This window comes from Myotis yumanensis, unplaced genomic scaffold (genome assembly GCF_028538775.1).
Source record: "Myotis yumanensis isolate MYYU_CA2020_CCGP unplaced genomic scaffold, mMyoYum1.0.hap1 SCAF_2, whole genome shotgun sequence".
Lineage (NCBI taxonomy): Eukaryota > Metazoa > Chordata > Mammalia > Chiroptera > Vespertilionidae > Myotis > Myotis yumanensis.
Window position 1 is genome coordinate 185,450,947 of NW_027223753.1, and position 26,950 is coordinate 185,477,896.

Genomic DNA, 26,950 nt, shown 5'->3' on the forward strand with positions numbered 1-26,950 from the left:
ATGAGAAAGAATAATCAATTGGCTGCCTCCTGCACTTGGGATCAAGCCCACAACCTGGGCATGTGCCCTGATTGTGAATCAACCGTAACCTCCTGGTTCATAGGTCAATGCTCAACTACTGAGCAACACTGGCCGGACTCTGTGAAGATCTTTTCTTAAAAACAACAACAGCTTCATTGGGAAATAATTTGCAAACTCTAAGATTCACCCATTTAAAATGTATAGTGCAAAGGTTTTAGTATAGTCACAGAATTGTCTTTGTAGATATTTGCAAGTACATTTTTCTTTTGTCTTTCTACTGTGTATGTCCAAATCCCTCCATTTTACTATTTCTTCAATGGCTTTTGTTACAACTTAACAGTTTTTGGTAAATATAGGTGCCATAACAATGAACTCTTAGAGCTGCTAACTTAGGCACTTCCTGATTACATTGTGGCTTTTCATTAACTTTATATTAGTGCTGTTTTCATGATGAATCAATATCTGTCAACTTGCCATGTGTTATCGAGCCTGGTATGTTTCTCATCACTCCTCTATCCTTACTTCTTCCTAACCCTCACCCTCCAAATACCCAGTTTAGCTCGTTTACCTGAAATATCTCATTGTTTCTCAAATGTGACAGTACTGAACTCTGATGGTCCCATTAAGGCCTTACTTCACATGGTTGAAACTCCTCTGGGGATCATCGTTCACTATAGTGACTCTTATAAAGAGAGCAGAGCCGGTTTTCTATTTAGCCCTGTATCCTTTTTATTTGAGAAAGAACACCATTGCTTGGCTGGGTAATAAGAAAATAAACAATTGAAAGGGATGTTACTTCTTCTACAAAACCTTGTTTTGGGCAGCCCAAACTTACTCTTATTGAATACCTTGTAGCTCCAGGCCTCGCTCATCAAGAGCAGGGATGGGAAGTGGTGAATGGAGACCTTTGAGTTAAAGTCAAAATGCCTTCCTATCACCTGCTCTGTGCCCTATGCCCAGCTATACTGCACGTTTCTTATTGTTTCCTTCAACCTGCCATGGCTATAGAGATAAAATATAGTGGTCACATTGAAGAGATATTTAGAATTTGGCAGGACTCGTTCGTTGACTGGATAGAGAGAGTTAGGGAAAGACAACTGCTAAGGATGAATTCCAGAATTTGGTTTATGCAGCCAGCTAGATAATGTCTTCAATTCATTCAGGATGGAAACATAGGAAGAGGAAAAGTTTTGGACTGTGGGAGATGATGAATTCTATTTTGAGCCTATTAAGTGTGCCCAGTAGGGATGTTCATAGGCAGTTGGCTCTATAGATCTGAAGTTTAGGAAGAAGAACAAGGCTGGAAACAGTTACTGAAAGCCCAGGGGACACTAGTAACTGGGAATACAGAGATGGCCTCTGCTTTCAGGTAGCTCCTAGCCTTTTAAGGGAGACAGAAGCCAAGAAGAAGGGGGTATACTCAATGGTGATGTTACCTGGGAGCCATAGGAACAGCAAGAAAAGGAAACAGCAGCACATATTGTAACTATTAGAATGAAATGGATCACCCTGACAGGTGGGCAGAGTGGGAAAGAATGACCCTAGGATCCTGAAGAATACTAGCATGTACATTTTGAACAAAAGAACAGCTTCAAGGAAGATTCCACCTCAGTGGCTGGAGAGGGAGTAGGAAAACTAGAAGCGTGTGGAAACATGAAAGTCAAGAGAAGGGACTCTTGAGAAGAATAGAGTCAAGAGTTATGCAACAAAAAGTTTAAGTGAGATAAGAATGGGGAGGGATTGCACAATATTCAGGTGGGAAAGTTGGTAGAGTGTAGAGGTGGAAGCCAGGTGCAATGCGTTGAGGAATGAGGGAGGAGTGATGAACTATAAAGGGGTAGCAGACAACTTTACTAAGACGTTGGCCTTGAAAGGCGGGTAAAAGAGATAGCTGGACAGGCTCAGCTGAGGCTGGAGTCCATAAACACTAATCCATGCAACGGAATGTTTTTTCCACATTCATGTTTGGAAACTGGGGGTAGGAGCCCAGAAGACAGATAGTTGGATTAGCCCAGGATTGAGTTTTTCCAGATGATGGCAATGTAAGGACAATAGGACTAGTGAGTCGAGGTTTTCAGCAAGAGAGGAGTCAGAGTGATGGATCATGTGCTGTGGGCTGGACGAACAGGGCATGAGGCCTGGAGGGGCTCAGGGAGCATTAACAGCTTGTTGGATTCAGTAGTTGCTGTCTATCAAAGGTTTTCTTGGATAAAAGCTGCTTTCACTGCTGTTCCACCAGATAGGATGGTGATTACCTGGTTTTAATAATGAGGGAGTCACAGGGAAGATCTGTCACCATTTCATCATAAGCCCTATTTTTGAGATTTTTTTTCAAGTTTGGTGGGAGTGTATAATTTTTGGTTATCCATCCCACCGAAGGAAGATGGAAGTGGTATCTCTGTTGTTCTGTTTGTGTTATTTCCTTTTCTGGATTTATTTCCTTTGTCAAAATTAAGTGGAGTTCATTTATGTTCCTTCTAATAAGTAGTTTGGTTCAGCAAAAGGCAAGCAGACTAGTTTCCAGATATCAGGTTGCAAAGCAGAGAGTTTATGGAGTATTTTTTACATTTGAATACAAAGAGAAGAGCTTATAGGGAATGGAAAGCAAGGAATGTGAAGTTCAGGGTCAGAATCTGAGTCTCAGATCAAGCTCTTACACAGTATGACCTCAGTCATACCTCTTGATCATTTTGAATCATTGCTTCTTCAGCTGAAATGAGGATTAAAAATAATGCTGTTTGCCCTACAGGATTAGGAAAAATCAAATAAAACGCACATGTGAAAAGTGTTTTGTAATCTGGGAAGCATTATACACAGGTTCCCTGTTCCGCCTGTACTGTGAGCTGTTCTAGGCCTTACTCATATTTATTCATTTCTCATTTGATCTTCAAACAGTTACTGAGAGCTCAGTAGTCACTAGGAACTAAGGATCTAGAGATGACCTCTCCCTTCGGGGAACTGCGAGTCTTCTAGAGGAAACAGAGGCCAAATGGGAAGGAATGTTCTCAATGAACTTACCGAGATGCCATACACGCACTGAGGAGAGGCATCCAAACCAGCCTGGGAGGCCAGGGCAGGCTTGCTGGAGGAGATGGTCCTGAGGCAAATCTGAATGAATCATAGGCTTTAATTAGGCAAAGGAGGAAATTGGAGGAAGGCAAAGCTGAGAGAGAGAGCAGCCCTTAGGGAGGTTGAGCGGTCAGACAGCATGGAGCATGTTTGGTTAGTCCAGCTGAACAAAGAAACATAATACCTTTGAAAGCTTGATTATGAAGTCACAGCGAGAGAAGTGAGAGGTAGAGGGGAACATACATGTAACTGAGATGCTTGAGAATGTTTTAATGGTCGTAGGAGAAAACCATGAGAGCAGGGAGGTTGATAAGGGAGTTGATTAATGGCGTGTTGAGAGGAGGATTGGAAACAAACACAGATGGGAGACAGGAGAGGTGGGAGGAGGAGCCCTCTTCTCCAGTTTTGTTGGGAAGGAGGCGAATACATAGGGTAAGGAGAGGAGTAATGAGAAATTCCTTCCCCAAAGCCCGTGTTTTCACGGTGCGGTAAATGCATGAGGCCGTTTTGTATCCCCAGAGCCTGGCACGGTGCTCAGCATATTGTGGTTGCTCAGTCAATGCCTACCGAGTGATTTACCATCATCCTGAGTCTCTTGAGAAACCCCCAAACACAGCCCGATTGGAAAGCAAGCTGGCTTGCCGGGCCGGCTGGTACACACTGCCTCTCTGCCGTTCACTGGAGTCTGACAGGCTGTCTTTCAGTTTGCCATTTCTCGTTAGCATTGATGAGATCCAGATGTGGCAGAGTCAGGTGTCACTGGAAAGCTCTGTTCCTTAGTCACAGTCACAGGAGTGGCTGTTTCTTGCACAAGAACCAGTGAGGCTGGCAGCCTGTCCACACCCACTGAGCCGAGTCTGACTGCAGCTGAGACAGAAGTGGTTTATCCTGTCTGTCTGGTCATCATTCTTACACACCCTGGATATGGTCCAAAGCTGCATTATATGGGGAAAAAAATCTGCTCCTGAAACAGACTTGTGTGAACATGCAGGCTACAAAAGAGTTCTAGGCTCACCTCTGCTTTCTCTGCGTGACCCTGGGCCTCTTTCCTCTTAGTGCATTGAAGGGGTTGGACCAAATAAATAGCAAGTTTATCATGTGTAATAGATGTTACTGACCAGATGTTATATCCTGATTTCATCACTCTAAAGATTGTATCGTGCCCTAACCAGTTTGGCTCAGTGGATAGAGCGTCGGCCTGCGGACTGAGGGGTCCCGGGTTCGATTCTGGTCAAGGGCATGTACCTTGGTTGCGGGCATGTCCCCAGTGGGGGGGTGTGCAAGAGGCAGCTGATCGATGTTTCTCTCTCATCGATGTTTCTGACTCTCTATCCCTCTCCCTTCCTCTCTGTAAAAAAATCAATAAAATATATATATTTTTTAAAAAGATTGTATCCTCAATTCTTACCCAGTGTCTACCACCAAATACATGTGCCATACAGGTTCATTGAATTGGATTGCATGTGTGTGTGCGCGCACACACACACACACACACACACACAGTAAAATAGTGCCCATTGATGGTATGATTAACTCTTAATTTAATCAATTTCTTCTAACAAATGCTAAAGACATGAGATAGATTAGACTTGATTTCTTTCAGAGAAGACAAGAAGCTTAAAGCCTCTGACATGCAGAGGTTAGAAGAATTAGGAGACCATATCCAGGCTCAGAGGAGAAAGTGGGCTGTGATCACATAGTGATGCTAGTCATGGGGATGGGATTGGAGAGTCTGGACACAAGTTCAAAACATGGTCATTCTGGGATTTGTGTGATGGAGAGGAAAGGAATGACAAATGCATTGAATTTCCTACTTTTCTGGGTTAGTGTCTGTTACCAATGTTTTATTTTTTTCATTCCACTTGGCTAGCGTATCAGTATTTGATGATTGATGTACCTTTCCTAGTAATGGTACTAATAGTAACCATAATATTTATAATATCAACTATGTATTGAGTTCTTACTTTGAGCCAGGTTCTGGGTTAAGTACTTTACATGCAGTACTCGACCATCCTATTAGGTAAGGTTAGCCTCATTTTACAGATGATAGAACTGAGGTTCAGAGAAACCCAGAGTAATATAAGTAAAGCAAGAGGTTACTAGTTATAAGACTAATAAAAGGCAAATCCAGAATTAAAAACCCATGTTTTTAACCCAGGTGGCTACTCAGGGCCTGTACCTTCGTTACAGATAAGCCAAAGGAGTGAATAAGGATGGATTAGGGGAGAGGAGTGGGGGCTGAACATGGGGATCTTGTAACAGGTTAAACCTAGTAGATTCAAAATTCTCACCTAATTTTTAATTTACTAGTAATTTTTTAAATCCAGCTAAGAGTTTTGAGTGCTTATTGTATATATTCATGGGGATGACCCAGCTTCTTGTCCCTAAAAGTTTACAGTATCACAGAGAACATGAGGCATGCTCCCAAACTTCTGAGATACTCCTATGCCACCAGAGACATAGAAGCCAAGTGCTGCAAAACTTAGTCAAGAGAGATATTACCTGTACCTTTGTGGGAGGGGTGGAAGAGAGCCAGCAAAGTGTTAGCAAGAGTGAGTGTGGAAAGTCTCATCATGCAGAGAAGTGGAGGAGGGGCTATTTAAAGTAACAGGAGAACATGCAAGGGTGGGGTGAAGTCCAGAGTCTAATGTATAGCTTAGTGCATAATTATAAATCAAACACTTCTGTAACCTCTGCTCAGGTCGAGAAACAGACTTTTACCAGCCACTCTGGAAGCCCTTCCCACATGCTCTGTCTCAGTGCCACCCCCTGATCCCCACATTATCACTACCCTTGTGTTTCGTTATAATTTTGTCACTAGAGTGTGCGTCCCTAGACACTAGAGTTTAATATTGTCTGTTCATTTTTTAGAAGTCATTCTTCCCCTTTGTTCTTCAGATTGGACCAATTCTATTGGTCTGTCTTCAAGTTCACTGGCTCTTTCTGTCATTGCCATTTTGATGTTAAGCCCATCTAGTGATTTTTTTTTTCCCTGCTGAAATTTTCCTATTAGTTTGTTCATCAAAAGCAGTTTCCTTTATATCCTCAAACATGTTATAATAGTTGCTTTAAAAATCCTTGTCAGATACTAATTAAATGTCTCAGGATGGGTCTCCATCAATAGCCATTTCTCTTCAGAACACATCACATGTTTCTTTTTCTTCTATGTCTAGTAAGTGTAGGTGACATGTGACTAATAGATTGCAAAAACTCTGGATTCAGTTATGTTTCTTTCAAGAGTTTTTTGCTTGTGTTTTTTGTGTATTGAAAAATAGTAGGCATTTAACTTGGCTGGACTTATATTACACACTCTATATTTCTGCAGTAGCAGAAATCTCTGTTGAAGTAATTTTAGTATGATCTGAGTTGCCTTGAGGTGTACCTCTTGCCTGCATGATTCAAAGGTTAGTATATGCAGAATTTGACACCACCCCCCTGTGTGGCTCTCTTCTTTCCAGGACTTCCCACTTCACTTTTCAGCTTTTGTGATTGGCATGAAACCTGTTCTGTGGTTCTTCAAGCCAGGAAGATTATGGATTTTCTGAGTTTTAGTTACCGAACTTGGCATGGACTGGGTCTGCCCTTAGACAAAAACAGTAACATTCCTTTCTTCCAAATATTAATTCCCTTCCAGTGTCTGCTTGCTTTTGACTGTTCTTTAGGCAGCTTTTTTTTTTTTTTTTATATTTTGTCCATAATTTATAGTCATTACCTGTGGAATGGCTCATCTAATAGGAGCAAAACCTCCCCCATTACTAAAACTCAGAAGTTGTGATCCTGGATAATTTTGATGTAAAATTTTATTTTTTTGTTACCACAATTCCATGTAGTTTCTTCCCAGGGCTGCTGGGCATACGTCTTTTGGTTTCTTTTATACCGATAGTATAGTTCTTGATGGCTCTAGGTTTTTTATAGGAGTTTCACTTCCAGGCCTCTGCCTTCCATAGTCCTGAGATCATGTCTCCTAACAGCCATGTGGGGACAGAAAAAGTAATCCCAGGCCCTTTATCCAAAATCAAAACCCTTTGGGCTTCTTCAGCTTCAGTTCCAGTATATCCATCTGACTTTAATTTGTTTCTTCATTCTTAAAAACTGAAAGCATTCCTTCATTATTGTTTTTGTTGCTGCTCTCTCTGCTTTTATCTTTCACTACATATTTTCTAAAAATGATTACAATTTATTCAGCAGTTCTATGTTTGTAGTGGGAAAGGGAGCACCTACATTAGTTTAATCCATTTTGTTTCTAGATGTTTGTAGCAGTGTTTTCTACAGTGGGCAACATAAGACCATCTCCAGAATACAACTCTGGCTGCTAATTCCTGTATTCAGGAGGAGACTGAATTATGGTATGGATACATGGATATTGGACAGAGGTCTCATAGATCTTAGAATAGCTGAGGATATAGGACCTACAAACTTTATTTCAGCATTTACTATAGCCCAAACTCTAAGCCACTCACTTTATACCATTTAATTCTTATAACTCCTTATTTTAATAGTATTACCTCCATTTTACACATTTGGAGGCTGAGACTTAAGAGCTGTAAATAACTTGTTTTACCATAAGTCAAGCTCGTTGACTCAAAATTATATATTTTCCATGATACTCTGCTGCCTCAACAAACATTTTTTGTAAGTATTACACATAGGTAAAAAGTTGAGATTTGCCGTGTTTACCAGTAGCTGTGACAAAATTTGAGAGCTCATTAGCACCAGAGAATGTCTAGAGGAGTTTACCCATGTGTTTGCCAGTTTCATTCTTCTCATAGGTGAAATTCATGGATCATTGAAACACTAATTAAACTGACACTAACAGATTGTTTGCTCATTCCTTTGGAGGAAAGTGAAAAAATGAGTCAGAATTTAAATAGTTGGAAAGCATTTTAATGTTTAACAAGGTCAATATGAGGGAACATAGCTTCTTCTAGCTAACTGGGACTGATATCATGAGATACAAAGATCAGTATTAGGAAAAAGAATCAATAATAGTAGAAATGATTATATTAAAACCCTTGAATTAATATCTATAGATCTGTGATCGACATGTTTTTGTTCAAAAGCAACATTGTGTTCAATAAGAAAAATCTTTATTTAGTATTCAGAGCTAGTGAAAGAAAATTTTTCTTAAAGTCATTTTTAAAAAATAACTTTTTACTTTTAAATTACAGTTAAGACACAATATTATATTCCTATCAGGTGTACAACATATTGTGATTAGACATTTATAAGACTTATGAAGTGATCACCCCAATAAAGCCAGTACCCTCTGACACCATACATAGTTATTACAATATTACTCCTATATTCCCGATGCCGTACTTTACATTCCTGTGATTGTTTTATAACTGGCCATTTGCTCATTTTAATCGCTTCTTCTTTTTCACCCATCCCCCCAAGACACCCTCCCATCTGACAACCACAAAAATGTTCTATCTACAAGTTTGTTTCTGTTTTGTTTGTTTGCTTTTGAAGATTCAACATATGTGTGAAATTATATGGTATTTGTTTTTCTCTGTCTGACTTATTTCACTTAGTATAGTACACTTTTGGTCCACGCATGTTGTCACAGATGGCAAGATTTCATTCTTTTTATCGGGCCACGTAATATTTCATGTCTCTATGTACTACCTCTTCTTTGTCCGTTAGTCTGTCAATGGACAGACACTTAGGTTGCTTCCATATCTTGGTTCTTGGTAATGCTGCAGTGAACATAGGGAAACAGACGTCTTTTTGAGTCCGTGCTTTGGGTTTCTTTAGATAAATACCCAGCAGTGGAATTGCTGGATCTTCTTTGTTTCTTGATATAGTCTTTGTTTTAAAGACTATTTTGTCCAAAGTAAGTATTGCTACCCCAGCTTTTTTTGTTTTCATGTGCATGAAATACCCTTTTCCATCCCTTTGCTTTCAGTCTGTTTGTGTCTTTCAAGCTAAAGTGGGTCTCTTATAGGCAGCGTAAGTAGGTACTATATGAGTTTATTTATTTATTTATTTATTTTTTCTTTATTGATTAAGGTATTACATATGTGTCCTTATCTCCTCATTGCCCCCACCTCATGCCCTCACCCCCCTGTTGTCTGTGTCCATTGGTTAAACTTATATGCATGCATACAAGTCCTTTGGTTGATCTTATATGAGCTTATTTTTATTTCTACTATTTACTTCAGCACAAAATGGATTTCTGCAGGAGATAGGATAATTCAATGGTTCCTAGCTGGGCTGGTTCCTAGCCCAAGTTTCCTGGATAATAGAGCCCAAACTACGGTAGGCTTTACTGAGAATAGCAAGAGTGAGGGGAGAAGAGAAGAGAGGCAGGGATATATACAAGACATTGCATTAATATAGCTTCACAAAACTCAGCTAGTTGATTGGTCACATAGGATAGCTTCCAGACTGGCTGTGCTAAATATAAGAAATATTTATCCGCCGAAGCCGGTTTGGCTCAGTGGATAGAGTGTTGGCCTGCGGACTGAAGGGTCCCAGGTTCGATTCCGGTCAAGAGCATGTACCAGGGTTGCGGGCACATCCCCAGTGGGAGATGTGCAGGAGGCACCTGATCGATGTTTCTCTCTCATCGATGTTTCTAACTCTCTATCTCTCTCCCTTCCTCTCTGTAAAAAAATCAATAAAATATATTAAAAAAAAAAAGAAAAGAAATATTTATCCAAGACTTACTATATCACTAGAGGTTGAATTTAGTACTTGAATCCACATTTATGAATTTTGTGTTTCAGGGAGCAAGTCAGTTCTATACAAATAATTGCTGTATAATGTGTTTGGGGAGATGATGGAGTATGGATCCACCAATTAATTTTCCATCATCAGGAAAAATGGGAAAACAAGAAATCCTCATGATTCGGTCAGTCAAGGATGAATTCAGAGAGGCATACATCTGTCAGATCCTTAACAACCCTATTCTCACAGGTTGTGTGGCTTGGTCCCCTCCCTCCCCCCACACAACCATTCACACACAACTCCTAAGAAAGTCAGGTTCCAGCATTTTCCCTGAATTCAGAAGTTTCAGGATGAGCCAGTGTCTTTGTAGGTCTAGCCAGAGGTGGGTGGAGCCCGGGCACTGCGGTCACTGGAGCTCCTGCTGTGGCATATCATAGAGGTTGTGCCAAAGGCCAGCCCTCAGCCAGGAAGGAGGACAATGGCTGGGGGTGTTAGGAAAGAGGTGAGAGTGGTGGTGATGGGGATGTCCATTGAGCCAGTGGCAGAGGCCAGGGAGGCAGGTGGGACAGAGCCATCCTGTGCAGTCCATACATGGGGGCCAGCCCCACCCCTCCAATGGTACAGCCTCAGGAAGCTGCTGTGGCTCCACATCCTTGATTCTAAATGAGATTGTTGTAAAGATAAGAAGTGATACTTGTAATGTGTGTTCAATGACTAGCCCAAAGTAGGCATTTAATAAATAACAGGTAATATTTTCCTCTCCACTCATATTTGAAATAGACATAAATTTCTCTTCACATTTGGGTATGTCTCTGGAAATAAAACATCTGTTTGAATTCAAAGATATGACTGAGATGAAGTAGAATAAGCTAGTTAGTACTGCAAATAGGGTGCTATTTAACCCTAGGACATATCACAGGAAATGACTAAGAAAGCTTATAGTAGCGATTAAAGGCCAAACAAGGAGGTCAAAGAATTTAGGCAAAATCATGAGAATCGAGAAATGATTTAATGCTAAAAATGCTTTATATAACTGTAGATTTGTTGTTGTCTTTAGGTAGGGAAAAGAGAGAACACGGGCTCCAATCCTGTTCTGTGGAGCCAGGAAGTCCAGATCATTTAGCACCATCATCTCCAATTTTGACATCTCGGGAAAAGAAGCACTGTCAGTGTTAGGCCAAATGGAGACTTTGATAGGAAACCAGGAAAGAAAGCTAAGTATGTGGGAGTTCACTGGGCTTTGGTGGCTTCAAGATCAGATTAAATATGAAGCCCAGAGGGAAGACAGTGTTTGGTTATCACACTTAATAGCAAGTCAACACTGTGTCCATTTCATAGAACAGAAGCTGAACCCTGGGAGATTGTTAATTGCCCAGGTTACACTGATGATAAGCATAAAATGAAGCTAGGTCATCTGACCTGTCCCTTATATCACTGACATATTATTGTCTGTCCAAGGTTCATAGGAAGCACTTTATAGATCTTTATGGAACTAATGTTCTTTTTTATAAAAAAAAAAAAACAACCCTCAAAAATCTAGTAAACATCAAGAGTCATTTTTTTTTCAATGTGTTACTTTCTCAAAATATATAATGGAATGTGAAATATGGTATCATTTACTTTTTCCAAAGTCGGCTAAACTCAAGAAATATTTATCCAAGACTTACTATATCGCTAGAGATTGAGTTTAGTACTTGAATCCACATGCATGAATTTCTCATTTCAGGGAACAAGTCAGTTCTATACAAATCATTGCTGTATGTGTTTGGGGAGGTGATGGAGTATGGATCCACCAATTAATTTTATCAACATGAAAAATGGGAAAACAAGAAATCCTCATGGCTCAGTTTGGTTTTAAATGACCTAATTATAATTCATTGTACATTCATACCTTAAGATGTGATTTTTGGTTTAAAAATCCATTGTATTTTTTTCTCTTCGTAAGCACAAATAACATATTGAAAACCAATGGGGGACTTTTGCATGTTATTTTAGAAGGAAAGCAAGAACTAAATCATAGCCCTCGCCGGTTTGGCTCAGTGGATAGAGCTCAGCCTGCGGACCAAAGTTTCAGTTCTGGTCAAGGGCATGTACCTCGGTTGCAGGCTCCTCCCGGGCCTTGTTTCTCCCTGTCTTTTCCTCTCTCTTCCACTCTCTCTAAAAATCAAAAACCAATGGAAACATATTGTCAGGTGAGGATTAAAAAAGAAAAAAAAAGAAAAAGAAGAAGTAAATCACGGTTATTTTCACAGAATGAATCTTGAGGTTTTTGTTATTGCTGTTCCCCTTTTGAATTGTTTTATTCCAAGTATATGTAAAATAAGGAGTATAGTCTTCTGGTGTCAACCCTGCTGCCACCCCATTTCCACCTCTGGCTGGGTAAATAGCTGGACTTCGGAGTCAGATAAACCAGGGTGGGTCCAGCTCTGTCACTTCCCAGCTGAGTAGCCCTGGGCAAGTTGCCCACCCTCTCTAGGCCTCTCATCTTAAAAATGGGGGTAACAATGGGACCCAGCTCCTAAGGTTGTTGTGAGGATTCAATAAGATCATGCAATTAATTTCTTTAGTACAATGCCTGGCATATGGCACATACTCAGCCAATATTAGCTAATGCTAATATTTATTTTAATATTAATAGTCACAGTTGATAATCTTATTATTGTATTTTGTCTAAGGCAATGTTTATGTATGGGCTATTTGGAAAGGAAAATATCTGCTCCCTTTGATGTTCTACTTCGCAATCGTTTTGAAAATTAAGATCAGAGGAAAACTCTAGCTTTCTCTGATTTCAACACTGAAAAACTGGAGGTAATTAAGTGTTCCCTGCAAAGATTTTTAATTCCAGTATTCAACACCAGAAAAACACACACAACCCTATTTACTTCCCAGATACAGATGCAAACAGAAATAAAACACAGCTGCTGTTATTGCTCCATGGGCACCATCTCTACTTGGTACCAAAAGAGATAATAATCTTGCAGTATAATTTTATAAGGAGGTAACAAAATCAATTACATTATCTCAAGTGTAAACACTGCAGCCCTTATCCTCTTTCTGGTTAAGATAGGCTGTAACTGTGGCAGCTGCTCACCCACTATTATAGATTATTTTAGCTGACAGAAAACAGGGCTAATTAATGAAGATTTGACTAGGAGTATAGATGGCCTTACAGCTTGATATTTAAGAATGATACCAGCAATGCAATTGTTGATTGAGGAGTCAACACTAAGCAACCATGGACACAAGTGAAGGCAGTGATGGACAAATCATTTGGTTCACTTTTCATTATTAAATGGTAAAGTCTTCAGAAAAAAAGCATGAACAAATCTGTAAACCCTTTGGGTTCACTGAAATTCCACATGATCTTATAAGATATTATGAACCATACAAATAAAAGGCTAAGAAGAAATTTAGGAGGCTGTAGGGATATGTTGTTTCCATAATTGTAATGACTGGGGGGCTACTAGGGTCTTTTTCAAGATCTGGTGATGAAAGTAGAGAATATATTTTGTTGTTATAGAATTTAAATTTCATATAAAAGATTAATTTATAGACATTCAAGCCTATAACATAAAATTAGTATTTTGAACCTCTGTAACCAAGTTCATGAGATTTCAGTCAGACAGGTCTGCTTTATGAACTCAACACTGACACAAGTTGACTGCCTTGGACAAGTTACTTAACTAAATCTTTCAGAGCAATCATAAATACCAGGTAGCATCATTGTGAGTATTAAATAAAATAACCACTAAAATTGTGCTTAGCACAAGTAAACACTTGAGGATAAATAAGAGGATTCCTGTGTTTCTTTTCTCATTCTCCTTTAATTTTTTCACATGTTTATGTTTCTTTTCTATCAGAAATAAGATATTTATTTTAGCTTGATCCAGTGACTCTGTAGTGTTTATTCCAATTAGATACCGTGTATGGATTATTCTGGTTTCTGTACATCTTAAGTTTAACATTCATTTTTAACATTAACACTCTGTCCAAAGGGAAAGTCATTTGGAGTAACCCTTGTTTTCCTTTGCTATGCTAAGAACCTTGGCAGAGTTAATCATAAGTCCATTTAATCAATAGAAAATACCTAAATGCTTTATGAATTCACAGACAGCAATGAGATGATATAATTTCTTAATTGTTTTTCCTTGTCTCATTTCCTCTAAAAGTTTTTCATTGCCTTGCATTTTAAATAAAGCAAGACCTGGGTTATGATCAGCATCTCATAAGTGTTTATTGAATGGAGAGGGAAGGAAATAAATGTTTTAATTGTGAGTAGAAACAACAGCTCCTTAATGGAGGCCTAACAGACTTCAATTAACTTATGCAGGTTAAAGAACATTCTGCCACCTGCTTCCCCTATTTATATGAAAACTACTTGGTTTAATTTCTTGGTACAGGAGAAGGGTTATTTATGTGAATTATGTTGTAAAGGGAGGCTGAACAATTTATAGCATCTTTTTCCTATAATTAGGGTTTTAATGTTAGAGGTTCTCTAGAGATGAAATGGCTCAACCTCCTTAATTTATAGAGGAGGAAACCAAGGCCTGAGAGTTTAAATGGCTTCATCTTTTGGTGCTGAGCTGCAGGAGAAATCCATTTCTTCCTATTCTTTTCATTTGAGTTTGCTCCTTGCCCGAACATGTTGCTTTACTAAAACTTCCATCTATCCCAGGGGCACTTATATATCTACACAAAATGTGCAGGAAGATAAAGACCAAGGGTGAGAACATCAACTCTTGGATCAGAGAGAACTGCTTTCGGACCCCTTCTCCTACGTGACCTGGACCAGATTGTCCAAAGTATTTGTCATGTTACCCTAATCTGTTAATGCCTTGGTTTCCTTATCTCTAAAGGAGGGATGACAAACTCTTGTCATCTTCAAAAGAAATAACCCTTCACAGATTTATTATTGAGGCTCAATGTAATAATACATATAAAGTATTATCACTAAACCAGGGGATGCTAAGCAATAGTATGTTATGACCATATAAATTCGAAGTGGGAGAGAATGTTGAAGGGGAGCAATATAGACAAGGAGAGTCCTATATTTTGCTAATAGTAAGCCACAGATTTGGCTCCAGGCTTCCTTTCAGCCAACACAGAAAAAGAAACGTGATTGATCACATAGCTCAGATATAACTTAGTTATGTTAATTACATATATCCGGCCAAACCAGAATCACTCTCTTCTACTCCCAGCCAAGATCTCTTTCTATCAGACACAGCAGTATAGGGTTTTACAGACTTGTTGAGTTACATTAAATGCTGCTCAAGTTTCCAGAGACTATCTCTTAGCATTTCCTGCAGAGCCCTCCAGCTTTTTGATAGCACCTGCAGGACAAAACCCAGCTGTCTTTCACTCAGCACATGCCATTCTCAAGAAGGCCAAGTCCTTGGAGGAGGCCAGGGATGAATTTGAGGTTATGTAGCTTCTTTCCCTCACCCACGTCAGACATTCCTTAGTCATGGGGACCAGCCTTATTATCTTTGCATATTCACTCATTGCATCTCACAGAAAGTGAATGATGGGTGCTCAGTAAATGTTTGTGATTTGCAGTAATAGATGAGCATGTGTGAAGGAGTTACAGGTATGAGAGCCCTCCTCTTTCAGGTCCTGGTTGTAACAGAGAGGTTATTTCAGGCAAGACGGATTTTTCATCCAACTCTGATGACAATGCTCAAGGCTTAAATCTCAGTATTTTAAATGAAAAATGAAATCGATATGAACTCCTCTTCCCTGGGCACTGATGTGCAGCGACTTGTGTTATTAAATGTCGGAATGAAATAGAACCAGTTTTCTTAAAAAAGGAGAGAAGTATAATTCTAGCACCTCTTGTATCTTTCGGAAAAGGTATATTAATCAATTACCTTTCAAGACATGTACATCAGTATAACTCATGTAATGGCCAAAACCTACCTCAAAAAGTTAGTATACACCTTGCCTCGAATGTCACCTTCAGAGGAAATGTAGAAAGGTTATGCTGTCACAAAAATTATTTTAAAATTTACATATTGAAATTATTATAAAATGACCTACATTTTCTTTAGAAAAATAACCCTTAGACACAGACAATATGCGGTGAAGGCCTGGGGAGTGGAGTGGAGGGGAGCAAGGTAGAGGGGATCAATGGGGAGGAAAGGAGGACATTTGTAATACTTTTGACAATAAAGTTTAAAAAAAATGTTTCAAGTTGCTTATTTTTTATGTTCTTTTGTTTTTACCATGTATTTGAGTTAATCAGTTCCTTTTTTTGAATAATCATTCCCAAACCAATCTCCCCTTGAGTCTTTCTTCACTTATCCAGGTTAATAAAATTGGATGAGATATATGTTAACCTTTACTCAATGTGGTATTTCTTTATCTTGCTTGTTTCCAGTTAGGTATCCAACTCCAGTTTACTTTATAAGCTAGGAGTCCTTTCATGTTAAACAGGAAGATAAATTGAGAGGTTGTTTGAGATAACCGGGGCTTACATAGAGTTGTTTCTATATGCTGTATCTAAACCTGGATTTAAACTGCAAATAGGATTTTATTTAACCAAAATCATAAGTCCTTTTCTTCTTTCCCAGCCCCTTTGCTTTTACCCTGTCCGAAGCCAGCATGTCGCTGAAAACTGAGCCGATAGTAAATATATCTGCGCTGCAGAAAATCGCTGCTGACATGAGTAATTTGATAGAAAACCTGGACACACGGGAGCTCCACTTTGAGGGAGAGGAGGTGGACTACGATGTGTCTCCCAGCGATCCCAAGACACAGGAAGGTAAAGACCGAGGGCCTGAGCCAGGAGAAGGGAGTTTATCAGGGTGGCTTGGCAGAGCACAGATTTGAAATAACCAGCAAATGATTGATCTTCCTCACTGATGTCATAACACTGGGCTAAGACTGTTTCGTTAACTGTTTTCTCATCGTTGCACATTACGATTCTTAAAAGAAAAAAAAAAAAAAAAAAAAGCCTGCCAAAGGCAAGTTATGCTACTATCATGTATTCTTGCAATATCATTGTGTTATTGCAATAACTTTATTTATTTATTTTTTTAGTGTCTATCCCTTTCTCTGCTATTTATAAAACTCAAGGATTTAAGGAGCCTAACGTACAGACGTACCTCTCTGGCTGTCCAATAAAAGCCCAAGTTCTGGAAGTGGAGCGCTTTACATCTACAACCAGGGTCAGTGCCTTTATGGACTCAAACTTGTATTAGTCAATGAGTACAAATGAACACCCTGACTTCCATTTTCCTTTCTTCCAGCTGTGCCTGTGTTTTAGCTTTTCACTTGTTTGTTTGTTTATCACTTCGAAGTCCTCATCACCTCTCAAGGTTTTGCTTTCTTCCCATTTAGTCTTTATTCTCATATGCCTCTTTCCCTATCCTGGAAAATACATTAAAAAAAAAAAAAAGGCAGCCCTGGCCGGTTTGGCTCAGTGGATGGAGTGTCGGCCTGCGGACTGGGGGTCCCAGGTTCAATTCTGGTCAAGGGCATGTACCTCGGTTGCGGGCACATCCCCAGTCGGGGGTGTACAGGAGGCGGCTGATCGATGTTTCTGACTCTCTATCCCTATCCTTTCCTCTCTGTAAAAAATCAATAAAATATATATATTTTTTTAAAAAGGCATTTAAGGCAATGTGGAAGTTTACTAGTAATAAATTGCAAAGTGCCTCTCCTAGTCTTCCTTACTCCACAGTTTTCTGTTCAATGTGGATTCCTGGGGCATAACCATTCCCCCTAGAATGCCAGATAAGTGCAGCTTTCCTCGTGCTTGTTAAGTAAGAGTAGAATGATGCTACCCAGCTCTTGAGAGAAAAACAACAACAACAAAAAAACCCAAAACAGGATACTGCAGTGGCTAGTGCCACTACCCAAAGTACGGCTGAGAGAATCCTGCTGGCAGATCCTGCCTCTCTGGCTTGTTCCTGGCACCTGTCCTTCGGGCCCCATGCACAAGTTTTCCCTTTGAGCGCTGTTTCCACCCACCTTGGTGTGCAGCCTTTTCTCTAGGCCAGTGGTCGGCAAACTCATTAGTCAACAGAGCCAAATATCAACAGTACAACGATTGAAATTTCTTTTGAGAGCCAAATTTTTTAAACTTAAAATATATAGGTAGGTACATTGTTATTAACTTCATTAGGGTACTCCTAAGGCTTAGGAAGAGCCACACTCAAGGGGCCAAAGAGCCGCATGGGGCTTGTGAGCCGCAGTTTGCCAACCACAGCTAGGCCAAACATGTCAAACTCACAGCCATTTAAATGAGGCATGTGGCCCGCTGGCCGTGAGTTTGACATGCTTTCTCTAGGCTCTTCCTATGAGTTGGGTCCATATCTCCCTGGTACACCACTGAGCAATACCACCCAGAAGTGTCTCTAAGATGACATTTGCCTTCTTATTTGCCTACCAGCTTTTAAACTGAGAGGCAGTAATGTGGGGGTAACTGCAGCGTCAGAGCCAGACTGCAGGGTTGAATTCCTTGGCTTTGTGACCTCTCTTAAGTTACTTAACCTCTCAGTTTCTCAAGAGTCCTCATCTGAATAATGCAGTGGTTCTCAACCTTCTGGCCCTTTAAGTATAGTTCCTCATGTTGTGACCCCCAATCATAAAATTATTTTCGTAGCTACTTCATAGCTGTAATGTTACTACTGTTATGAATCGTAATGTAAATATCTGATATGCAGGATGGTCTTAGGCGACCCCTGTGAAAGGGTCGTTCGACCGCCAAAGGGGTCGTGACCCACAGGTTGAGAACCACTGGAATAATGGGTATAATAGTGCCTATCTCCTAGGCTTGTTATGAAAATTTAATAATAATACACATAATATTATACAAGTATATTATATATTGTATTATATGAATATTGAAGCCACCAAACCACAGACTTCTCTCTTTGCATATACTCTTCTGTTAGTCAAGTGAGTTTGGCTGAGTTCTGTTTTGTTTTATTTCTTTTATTTTTCAATTACAGTTGACATACAATATTATATTAGTTCTGGTGTACATCTCAGTGATTACACTATGTATCTTATTAAGTGATCAACCACAATAAGTCTTGTACCCATCTGAGGCCATACATGGTTATTAGAATATTGCCTGTATTCCCGTTGCTGTACTTTACATCCCCATGACTACCCTATAACATCCAATCTGTACTTCTTAATTCCTCCACCTCTTTACCTTAGTCTGTATGAGAAAGCTAAGGATTATCCATATACTACTTAGTGTTTCATTGACTAAGAAATATGAACTAAATTCTTGCAGATTGAATGTGATTCCAGCTAAATAAAATGATCCCTTTTCTGATGACTCAGTACATCCTCTGTGCCAGCTCATGGCTAAGCACTTCTCTTTTCACTCTTGTGACAACCCAATGAAACAGATGTTATCACCTACCCTCCCAGGCTGGTGATCTTCCATCTGCCCCTCTAGCTCCACCTCCCACCTGCCCCACCCTTCTTTCTGCTTGTGTCCTCTTGGGGAGCCCAGATAGGAGATTGAGGTCACCCAGATGGCTGTGTCCCTTGACCAAAGGCCCCCATCTCCCCGCCAAAGCATCCCTCTTTCCACGGCTCTCTCCTTCCGTTCTAGCTCCTGGTCCTGCCAGTTGTCCTGCCACTTGTACCTTCAGGACCAGGGATGCCTTCACAAGTCCCAGGTGACTGTCCTGTCTTTATGGTTTCTTATCCCTATAACATCTTCACTGGCAGGCAGTTCCTTTATTAAGACTCCTCAAATTATTCCAATTCCAAAGAATTCCAGTAATTCTGCTGGGATGTTGTCCCACACATGGTTGAGGCTTCACAGCTGGTAGGCTGCACCAAAGGATTTCAGTCCTTTAAAATTTTCAAAAAGGATGTGGCAGGCTGTTTCCATTGCACCTACTGCCTCACAATTGCTAAGAAATTTAGTGTACAAGACGCATAGGATTTATGGGTGATGGATAAAACTAAGCATTTGCAATGTTTGGTTAAGTATTCAGTTTTCTCAGACTGGGAAGTAGAATCCTAAGAAATGTGGCAGCTTGCTTAAATTGCGTAATTTTTCTTATTTATTTGACTTATCTTAAATGGAGCATTTTTCACTCGAATGTGAAGTTTCTGGCCATTCTGAGTGTTCCAGCATCTTTTTTGTGTGTGTGTGAAGCACGATGCAGGATGATGCAAGATGAAAAGCAGTATATAGTATTAGACCTAGAACTTGGTTCCTTTAACTTCTAGTTGTAGTAACCATCATAGATCCTAACTAGATGCAAAGCAAGTGCTACATTTGAATATTTATCAGTGATATGGTTGGATTTCAGATTTAAAAGCACAAGTTACATAGACTCTCATGCTCATGTTTTATATACTACATCAATACAAAGTGGTCGTGCTTTAGAAATTTGAAATATATGCCAAATACCAGTAACAAATGGCCACAGGCCAGGAATCACTCATGGGATTGCTGACACCAGAGCCTGGATAAACTAGCAGAGTAGGAGACATTTACTCTCTCCCATCCCCAACATTTATGATGCCCAAGTCTCCTGGCACGGCCCAGTGTCGTCTAGGTGGTCCAGAGTACCTATTCCCCTCCCCCACCTCATCCTCTCCACCTCATCCTCCCGCCCCAAACACTATGGATCTTCCTTCAAGATCTCCTGTGCTTCATTTATAAATATCCCTCCATCTCATGACACCTTCTACTATATCAAAATCCTTATCCCCCAGGGCTGTTAGCTTCTGATTGAAATAATTCACAAGTCACCAAGATATATTTGCATTTCATAAGACATAATTTTGAATTTTTAAATGAAGATTTATTTCGGTTAAGTTGCTGGGGAAAATATTTTGAGTGTAGGAAGATCTTGTGCTTCTTTCCCCCTAATGCACCTATGCCTTCCTGGTTACCGGTGGGGCTTCAGGGCAGGGAGATATAGACAAGGAGGGACCTTGGAATGTATTTCAGAAGAAGGTATAATGCCATTTGTGAAGGGCAAAAGGTGGGCTAAGGGAGTGCTCCTGGGATGCATTCCTCCAGCTTCCCTCTCACCCCTCCAACTGTCTGTTCACTGCTCATACTTTTAGACAATCCCTGGTGGCTAAGTAGGGCCTTCACTCATTGTCCCTTTGACTTCATTTCTTGTTTCAGGTGTGTGTGTGTGTCTGTGTGTGTCTCTCTGTGTGTGTATTTGTGAATTTGGAGCAATAGGATTTGTGGGAGTTTGTCTTTAGTGAGATTCTGAGTTTGTCTTATGAATATTATAAGACAAACATTTAAGAAAATTATTCTGTAATTAGTTGTTTTTGAAAACATTTTACTTAAGTACTAACACAAAATGAGTAGGTTAGATTTAAGGGTACTTCCATGTTACTTATTAATTAGCTATTGTTCATTGAAAGATTTTGGAATTTTTTTGTTATCTAAAATACCAATCCTTCTTATTTATCTCTGTAGGCACGGAGTATCAATCTTTACACTATTGAATTAACACATGGGGAATTTAAATGGCAAGTTAAAAGGAAATTCAAGCATTTTGAAGAATTTCACAGAGAACTGCTCAAGTACAAAGCCTTTATCCGAATCCCCATTCCCACCAGAAGGTAATTGTTTCAGAATTAATTATAAGGTTACCCAAATGTCCAAGTTGAGTGGAAAGAGTGTTTTATCCATATTATGAGTTAACTGTCCATTGTTAGCAGATATGTTCTATTAAATGGAACCTACTATCTTCTAATAATAAGCCATCTCATGAAAGATATTAGAGAGCCATGGCTCACAGAATAATCTAATAAATGTGTGCACTGTGTTTGTGTGTGTGTTTCAGACACACATTTAGAAGACAGAATGTCAAAGAAGAGCCTCGAGAGATGCCAAGCTTGCCCCGTTCCTCTGAAAACACGATGAAAGAAGAACAGTTCCTTGGCAGGAGGGTAAGTCCTTCACTGTTCTTTTCTTCAGCACTTAATTTTGCAGCGTTGTAGCAACATATATCTACTAAGGGGTGAGGAGGGTCTGGCTGCAATTTTTCTCAGCCCCTGACCCATCACCCAAGCTGGTGATTCCCCCCTGGGATGAGTTAGGCAACCCTCTTTCCCCCAAGCTGTTCTGACCCTGGGAGGTCGCATTTTTCCAGAAGAAGTGTCTCTTTTTGTAGGAGTGATGGTGTGAAGAAGGTGTCTTCCCTGCAGGGACCTCTATGGGCTCATTGTCAGTCAAGATTGAGCTCATGATTGAGAGTTTTGAGATCTTCTCTTTTTAAATCATACATTTGCATGCCTTGGCTTCAGAATTTGAGTAGTTTGACCTAAATATATGTAGGGAATATATATGTGAGGAGAGGAGGATAGAGTTGCACATGTACATCAGTAGGACAGAAACCTTAGGCCTGCTCTACTTCAGTAATGTGGTCCTGCATAGGATACATTAATTTTTTACTAGAAAATTCACAAATAAATGTTAGTTCTGTTTTGCCATCTGAAACTCTTATAGTCTGAAAGGGATGTTTGATTTACCCTTTGTAGTTGTCATCTTGTTTAAAATCTTTTTAGGAACCTGGAATACATATCTTCGAAGATACCTAGACAAATAAAATTCTATGGTTTGGGGTTACCAAATGCAAGTGCAGTTGAAAACGATAAACTATGGCTTTAACAGTTGGTACTTCAGCATGCATCGTAGTCAGTACAATTGACAACCCTCTCATCCCCTCTCACCTGAACATATTTGCAGTCAGAGTACAACTTACAAGAAAGTCTCTTTTTATTTAACTCCCTCCTTGGTTTCCCCCTGAAAATCTATTTAAAAATTGCAGTACATATTCCAGTAAATTCGGTGTTAGCATTGAGGAAATTCAAATTTTTTATAAGATCAGCAAATGCTTTAAAACCACCTATTATGGGCAAGTCCTGTGCTAGTAACTATGGAAAATTAAAATAATATACTGCTGGGGCCTTGTCAGCAGCTTAGACCTAAGTATGTAAAAATTTAAGAAGAAGAGATTTAAATAACGCTTCAAGGGAACTATGCAAATAACTTCTTAATACTATTCAGGATTCCTTGTCTAGTGGTAACATTAATAAATCATTGAATAACTTACAGAAGGTGAGATGGACCAATGATCACATTATTGTCACTGTTTAAATTTTTCTGTAAGTGTGATGATGTTATTTCTTATCTACAGAAACAACTGGAAGATTACTTGACAAAGCTACTAAAAATGCCCATGTATAGAAACTATCATGCAACAGTAAGTACTATTTAGTGATTTAAATTTTGAACATATAAAATCATAAATTGTCAACTAAATTTTGGGTCATTTTATTAATGCAGGTATATGTATCCACTTTTGGATTATTCTTTGTGTTAAAATAAATGAAATGAATACAAAATTGATTTGACAGAAAGGATCTAGGTTATGGTGATGCTATTTTAAGATACAAAATATAACTGATATGTCTGTAATAGTGGATTTAAATGAACTTGAAATGCTGCTACAGGCTAAATTATCTAGAAATCAGCCTACTTTTCTCCTCAGGCTTCCAGAATAAAGTCCCAAAACATTTCTAACCCTTAAGAGAAAACTTTAAGTAGGAAGTGATGAAAACAGTTGAGCAGACCTGAATGCCCAGAGATTTTACGGAGCATGCTGTGAATGCCATCTGATCAGCCTGTGATGCTTATGAAAGGCCTGTCTTTTCGTGTGAAAGTGAGAAGCCTGGGAAAGAAACTATTGGAAAATAAGAGATGGTGGGACTTGCAAGCAGCTGGGAGGCACACAGAGTGGGAGAGTGGGCTTACAGAGGATAGCAGAAAACACTGAGCTCTGCTGGCTGAGAGGCCCTTGAAGGTGCTGTGTTTTTAAAGGGTTAGCCTTCACTTACCTGAAGGTCCAGGTAACTGAGAATGCACTGAATTGTTACACTTTGTGTCTGTGTTTGTCTGAACTGTATTGCTGTGGGGTAGGATGAATGTATGTGGTGTCTGTGCAGAACTTGAGAGTAGGTGCCTTGACCGGGAATTGAATGAACTGAGACCCTTTGGTCCAAGGACCAACACTCTCACTACTGAGCAAACTGGCCAGGGCTCTTCCTACTTCTATATGATCACACTGGATGAGTTAATATTTAGATAGCTTCCTTTTCCTCCAGGAGTTTTAATTCTTCTTTTCCTCCTTGAGGTTCTGAAAAGCAAAGTGTCCTAGTGTTTTAGTGGATTTAATATCAGATGGTTCCCTCAGAGATGATTGGTAATTCATTCTGTTTTCTCTACTCATTTGTAAAATGAGGATATTTCACCTCTTCTCAAGGCATATATGTATTTAGAAAAAAACAATAACATATACAATTTCTTCTTTGTTTTTCTTTCCCCCCCCTTTATTGATTAAGGTGTTACAAATGTGTTCTTATCCCCCCGTTGTCTCCTCACTCCCCCAATCCTGCCCTCACCCTCACCCCTGTTGTCTGTGTCCATTGCTTATGCTTATATGCATGCATACAAGTCCTTTGGTTGATCTCCCCCCCTTTCCCCCACCCTCCCCTACCTTCCCTCTGAGGTTTGAGCATTTGATCGATGCTTCTCTGTCTCTAGATCTGTTTTTGTTCATCAGTTTATGTTGTTCATTATAATCTACAAATGAGTGAGATCATGTGATATTTATCTTTCTCTGACTGACTTATTTCACTTAGCATAATGTTCTCCAGCTCCATTCATGCTGTTGCAAATGGTAGGAGTTCCTTCCTTTTTACAGCAGCATAGTATTCCATTGTGTAGATGTACCAAAGTTTTTTGATCCATTCATCTGCTGATGGGCACTTAGGCTGATTCCAAATCTTAGTTATTGTAAATTGTGCTGCTATGAACATAGGGGTGCATATATCCTTTCTGATTAGTATTTCTAGTTTCTTAGGATATATTCCTAGAAGTGGGATCACTGGGTCAAATGGGAGTTCCATTTTTAGTTTTTTGAGGAAACTCCTTACTGTTCTCCACAGTGGCTGCAGCAGACTGCATTCCCACCAGCAGTGCACGAGGTTTCCTTTTTCTCCACATCCTCGCCAGCACTTGTCATTTGTTGATTTATTGATGATAGCCATTCTGACAGGTGTGAGGTGGTACCTCATTGTCATTTTGATTTGCATCTCTCAGATGATTAGTGACTTTGAGCATGTTTTCATGTCTCTTGGCCTTACTTATGTCTTCTGGAGGGATCTCAATACCAGATATCATGATGTATTACAAAGCCACTGTTCTCAAAACTGCCTAGTACCGGCACAAGAACAAACATATAGACCAATGGAATAAAACAGAGAACCCAGAAATCGACCCAAACCACTATGCTTAATTAATATTTGACAAAGGAGGCAAGAACATACAATGGAGTCAAGACAGTCTCTTCAATAAATGGTGCTGGGAAATTTGGTCAGACACATGCAAAAAAAAAAAAAAAAAAAAAAAAAATGAAACTAGACCACCAACTTAAACCATGCACAAAAATAAACTCAAAATGGATAAAGGACTTAAACATAAGACAGGAAACCGTAAAAATATTATAGGAATTCACAGGCAACAAAATTTCAGATATATGCCAAAGCAATATCTTCACTGATACAGTTCCTCGGGCATTGGAAACTAAAGAGAAAATAAATAAATGGGACTACATCCATATTTGCCAATGATATCCTGATAAGGGTTTAATCTCCAACATTTATAGGGAACTCACACAACTTAACAAAAGGAAGACAAACAACCCAAATAAAGTCCAATTTGTAAAAAAATTTTTAAATTTTTTTTAAATTGATTTAAGTATAACTTATACAATTTCGAAGAGGATTCCTTTTGTGTCCTGAATTGTATTGGTGTTGGCTGCATTACCAAACCCACTAACTGGGCATTTTTATTAACAACTGGAAAATGCTTATTTTCCAGGGAATTTAAAGGAGAAGTCATTAGAAACAATACATGTACTTTTTCCTAACTGATGGTTAGAATCTAGAAATGGAACAAAGTGAATAATTTCCAAGAGAAGGGTGGTAAGCTGATAAAGTGTTATTACTAACTTCAAGTTAATCATCAGACTCCTGTAACTTAGATTCCTTACCTCCAAGGTGGTGATTAGCTTGAAATCACCACCTTGGAGGTAAGGAATCTGAGAATAAACATCTCACAGATCATTATAACACTGAGCTCACCTCTCCCTTTCTTTTTAAGATGAATACATTTAGCTTGAGGAGAAGAGTGGGTAAAATTGATAAAGTTACACCGTGATGTTTCCATTCCAACAGAGAAAAGCTGTATTGATTTAAACAGCAATAGTTACAAATTAATGGAAATGTCATTCTCAAGAATGAGTCTTAGAGTTGGGAGAGGCTGGAGGCTTGATGGAGCCTCTCTGTTCCCGCCACAGATGAGCTGTCTTCTCTTCTTTCCAGAGCTGTTATTTTACCTGGAAGGTACCCTTTCCAGGAGTGATTGAGCTCACTTCCCACCCTTATTACAAGGGCACTGCCCAACCCCACGCTTTTGTCTTCATTACCTCTGAGAATGTCCCACTTGGCCACTCTCTTAAATTTTGTTGCCACAGGAATAAAGGGAGGGGCCTCTGAACATCCCCCTTCTCTTTTAATATAAAGACAAAGTAGAAAAGCAGTGTGTGTGTGATTGCTAAGTCATTCCCAGGGTTTGTTGTTACCCTGAGGGTTTGTTTCTTGTCCTTTGGCATGGGAACTCTTTGCTTCTCTGTTTCCCTAACATGCTTTTTTCAAGTTACTTAGAGGGAAAAAATATATTGATTAGTACATTATTCAAGAGATCAATAAGCCTTATGAACTATTGTCAGGCTAAATTAATGATTAAATTCTTTTTAAAAATATTTTTATTGATTTCAGAGAATGGAGAGGGAGAGAGAGCTAGAAACATCAACGATGAGAGAGAATCATTGATTGGCTGCCTCCTGCAAACAACACACCGGAGATGAGCCTGAAACCTGAGCATATGCCTCAACTGGCAATCGAACTTTGACCTCCCGGTTCATAGGTCAACACTCAACCATTGAGCCACACTCAGCAGGCAATGATTAAATTCTTACTCCTGAGAATCACCTGCCCAAATGGAGAATGGAAGCCTTATCACTGAAAATAACCTGAGAAGTTTGGACAACACAATCTTTGTTAAATTTCAGATTGTATTATTGAGGTGTGCTTCTAAATTGATCTTGTCACA

At 39.4% G+C, this 26,950-nt stretch overlaps 1 protein-coding gene across 4 annotated transcripts in view; it reads left to right on the forward strand.

Annotated features, from left to right (window-relative positions):
* The window catches only part of PLD1 (phospholipase D1), a 199,049-nt gene that overhangs the window by 66,962 nt on the left and 105,137 nt on the right, over window positions 1–26,950 (forward strand). For 3 of the 4 annotated variants that reach the window (XM_070406795.1, XM_070406794.1, XM_070406797.1), the window contains 5 exons: window positions 16,335–16,525; window positions 16,804–16,931; window positions 21,188–21,333; window positions 21,558–21,663; window positions 22,914–22,979. In XM_070406795.1, the coding sequence (XP_070262896.1) occupies window positions 16,366–16,525; window positions 16,804–16,931; window positions 21,188–21,333; window positions 21,558–21,663; window positions 22,914–22,979 (606 nt within the window). In that variant the 5' untranslated portion in view covers window positions 16,335–16,365. Of the gene's footprint in view, window positions 1–11,400; window positions 12,571–16,334; window positions 16,526–16,803; window positions 16,932–21,187; window positions 21,334–21,557; window positions 21,664–22,913; window positions 22,980–26,950 lie in introns of those variants that run through there. The other variant, XM_070406796.1, reaches the window with a different exon arrangement.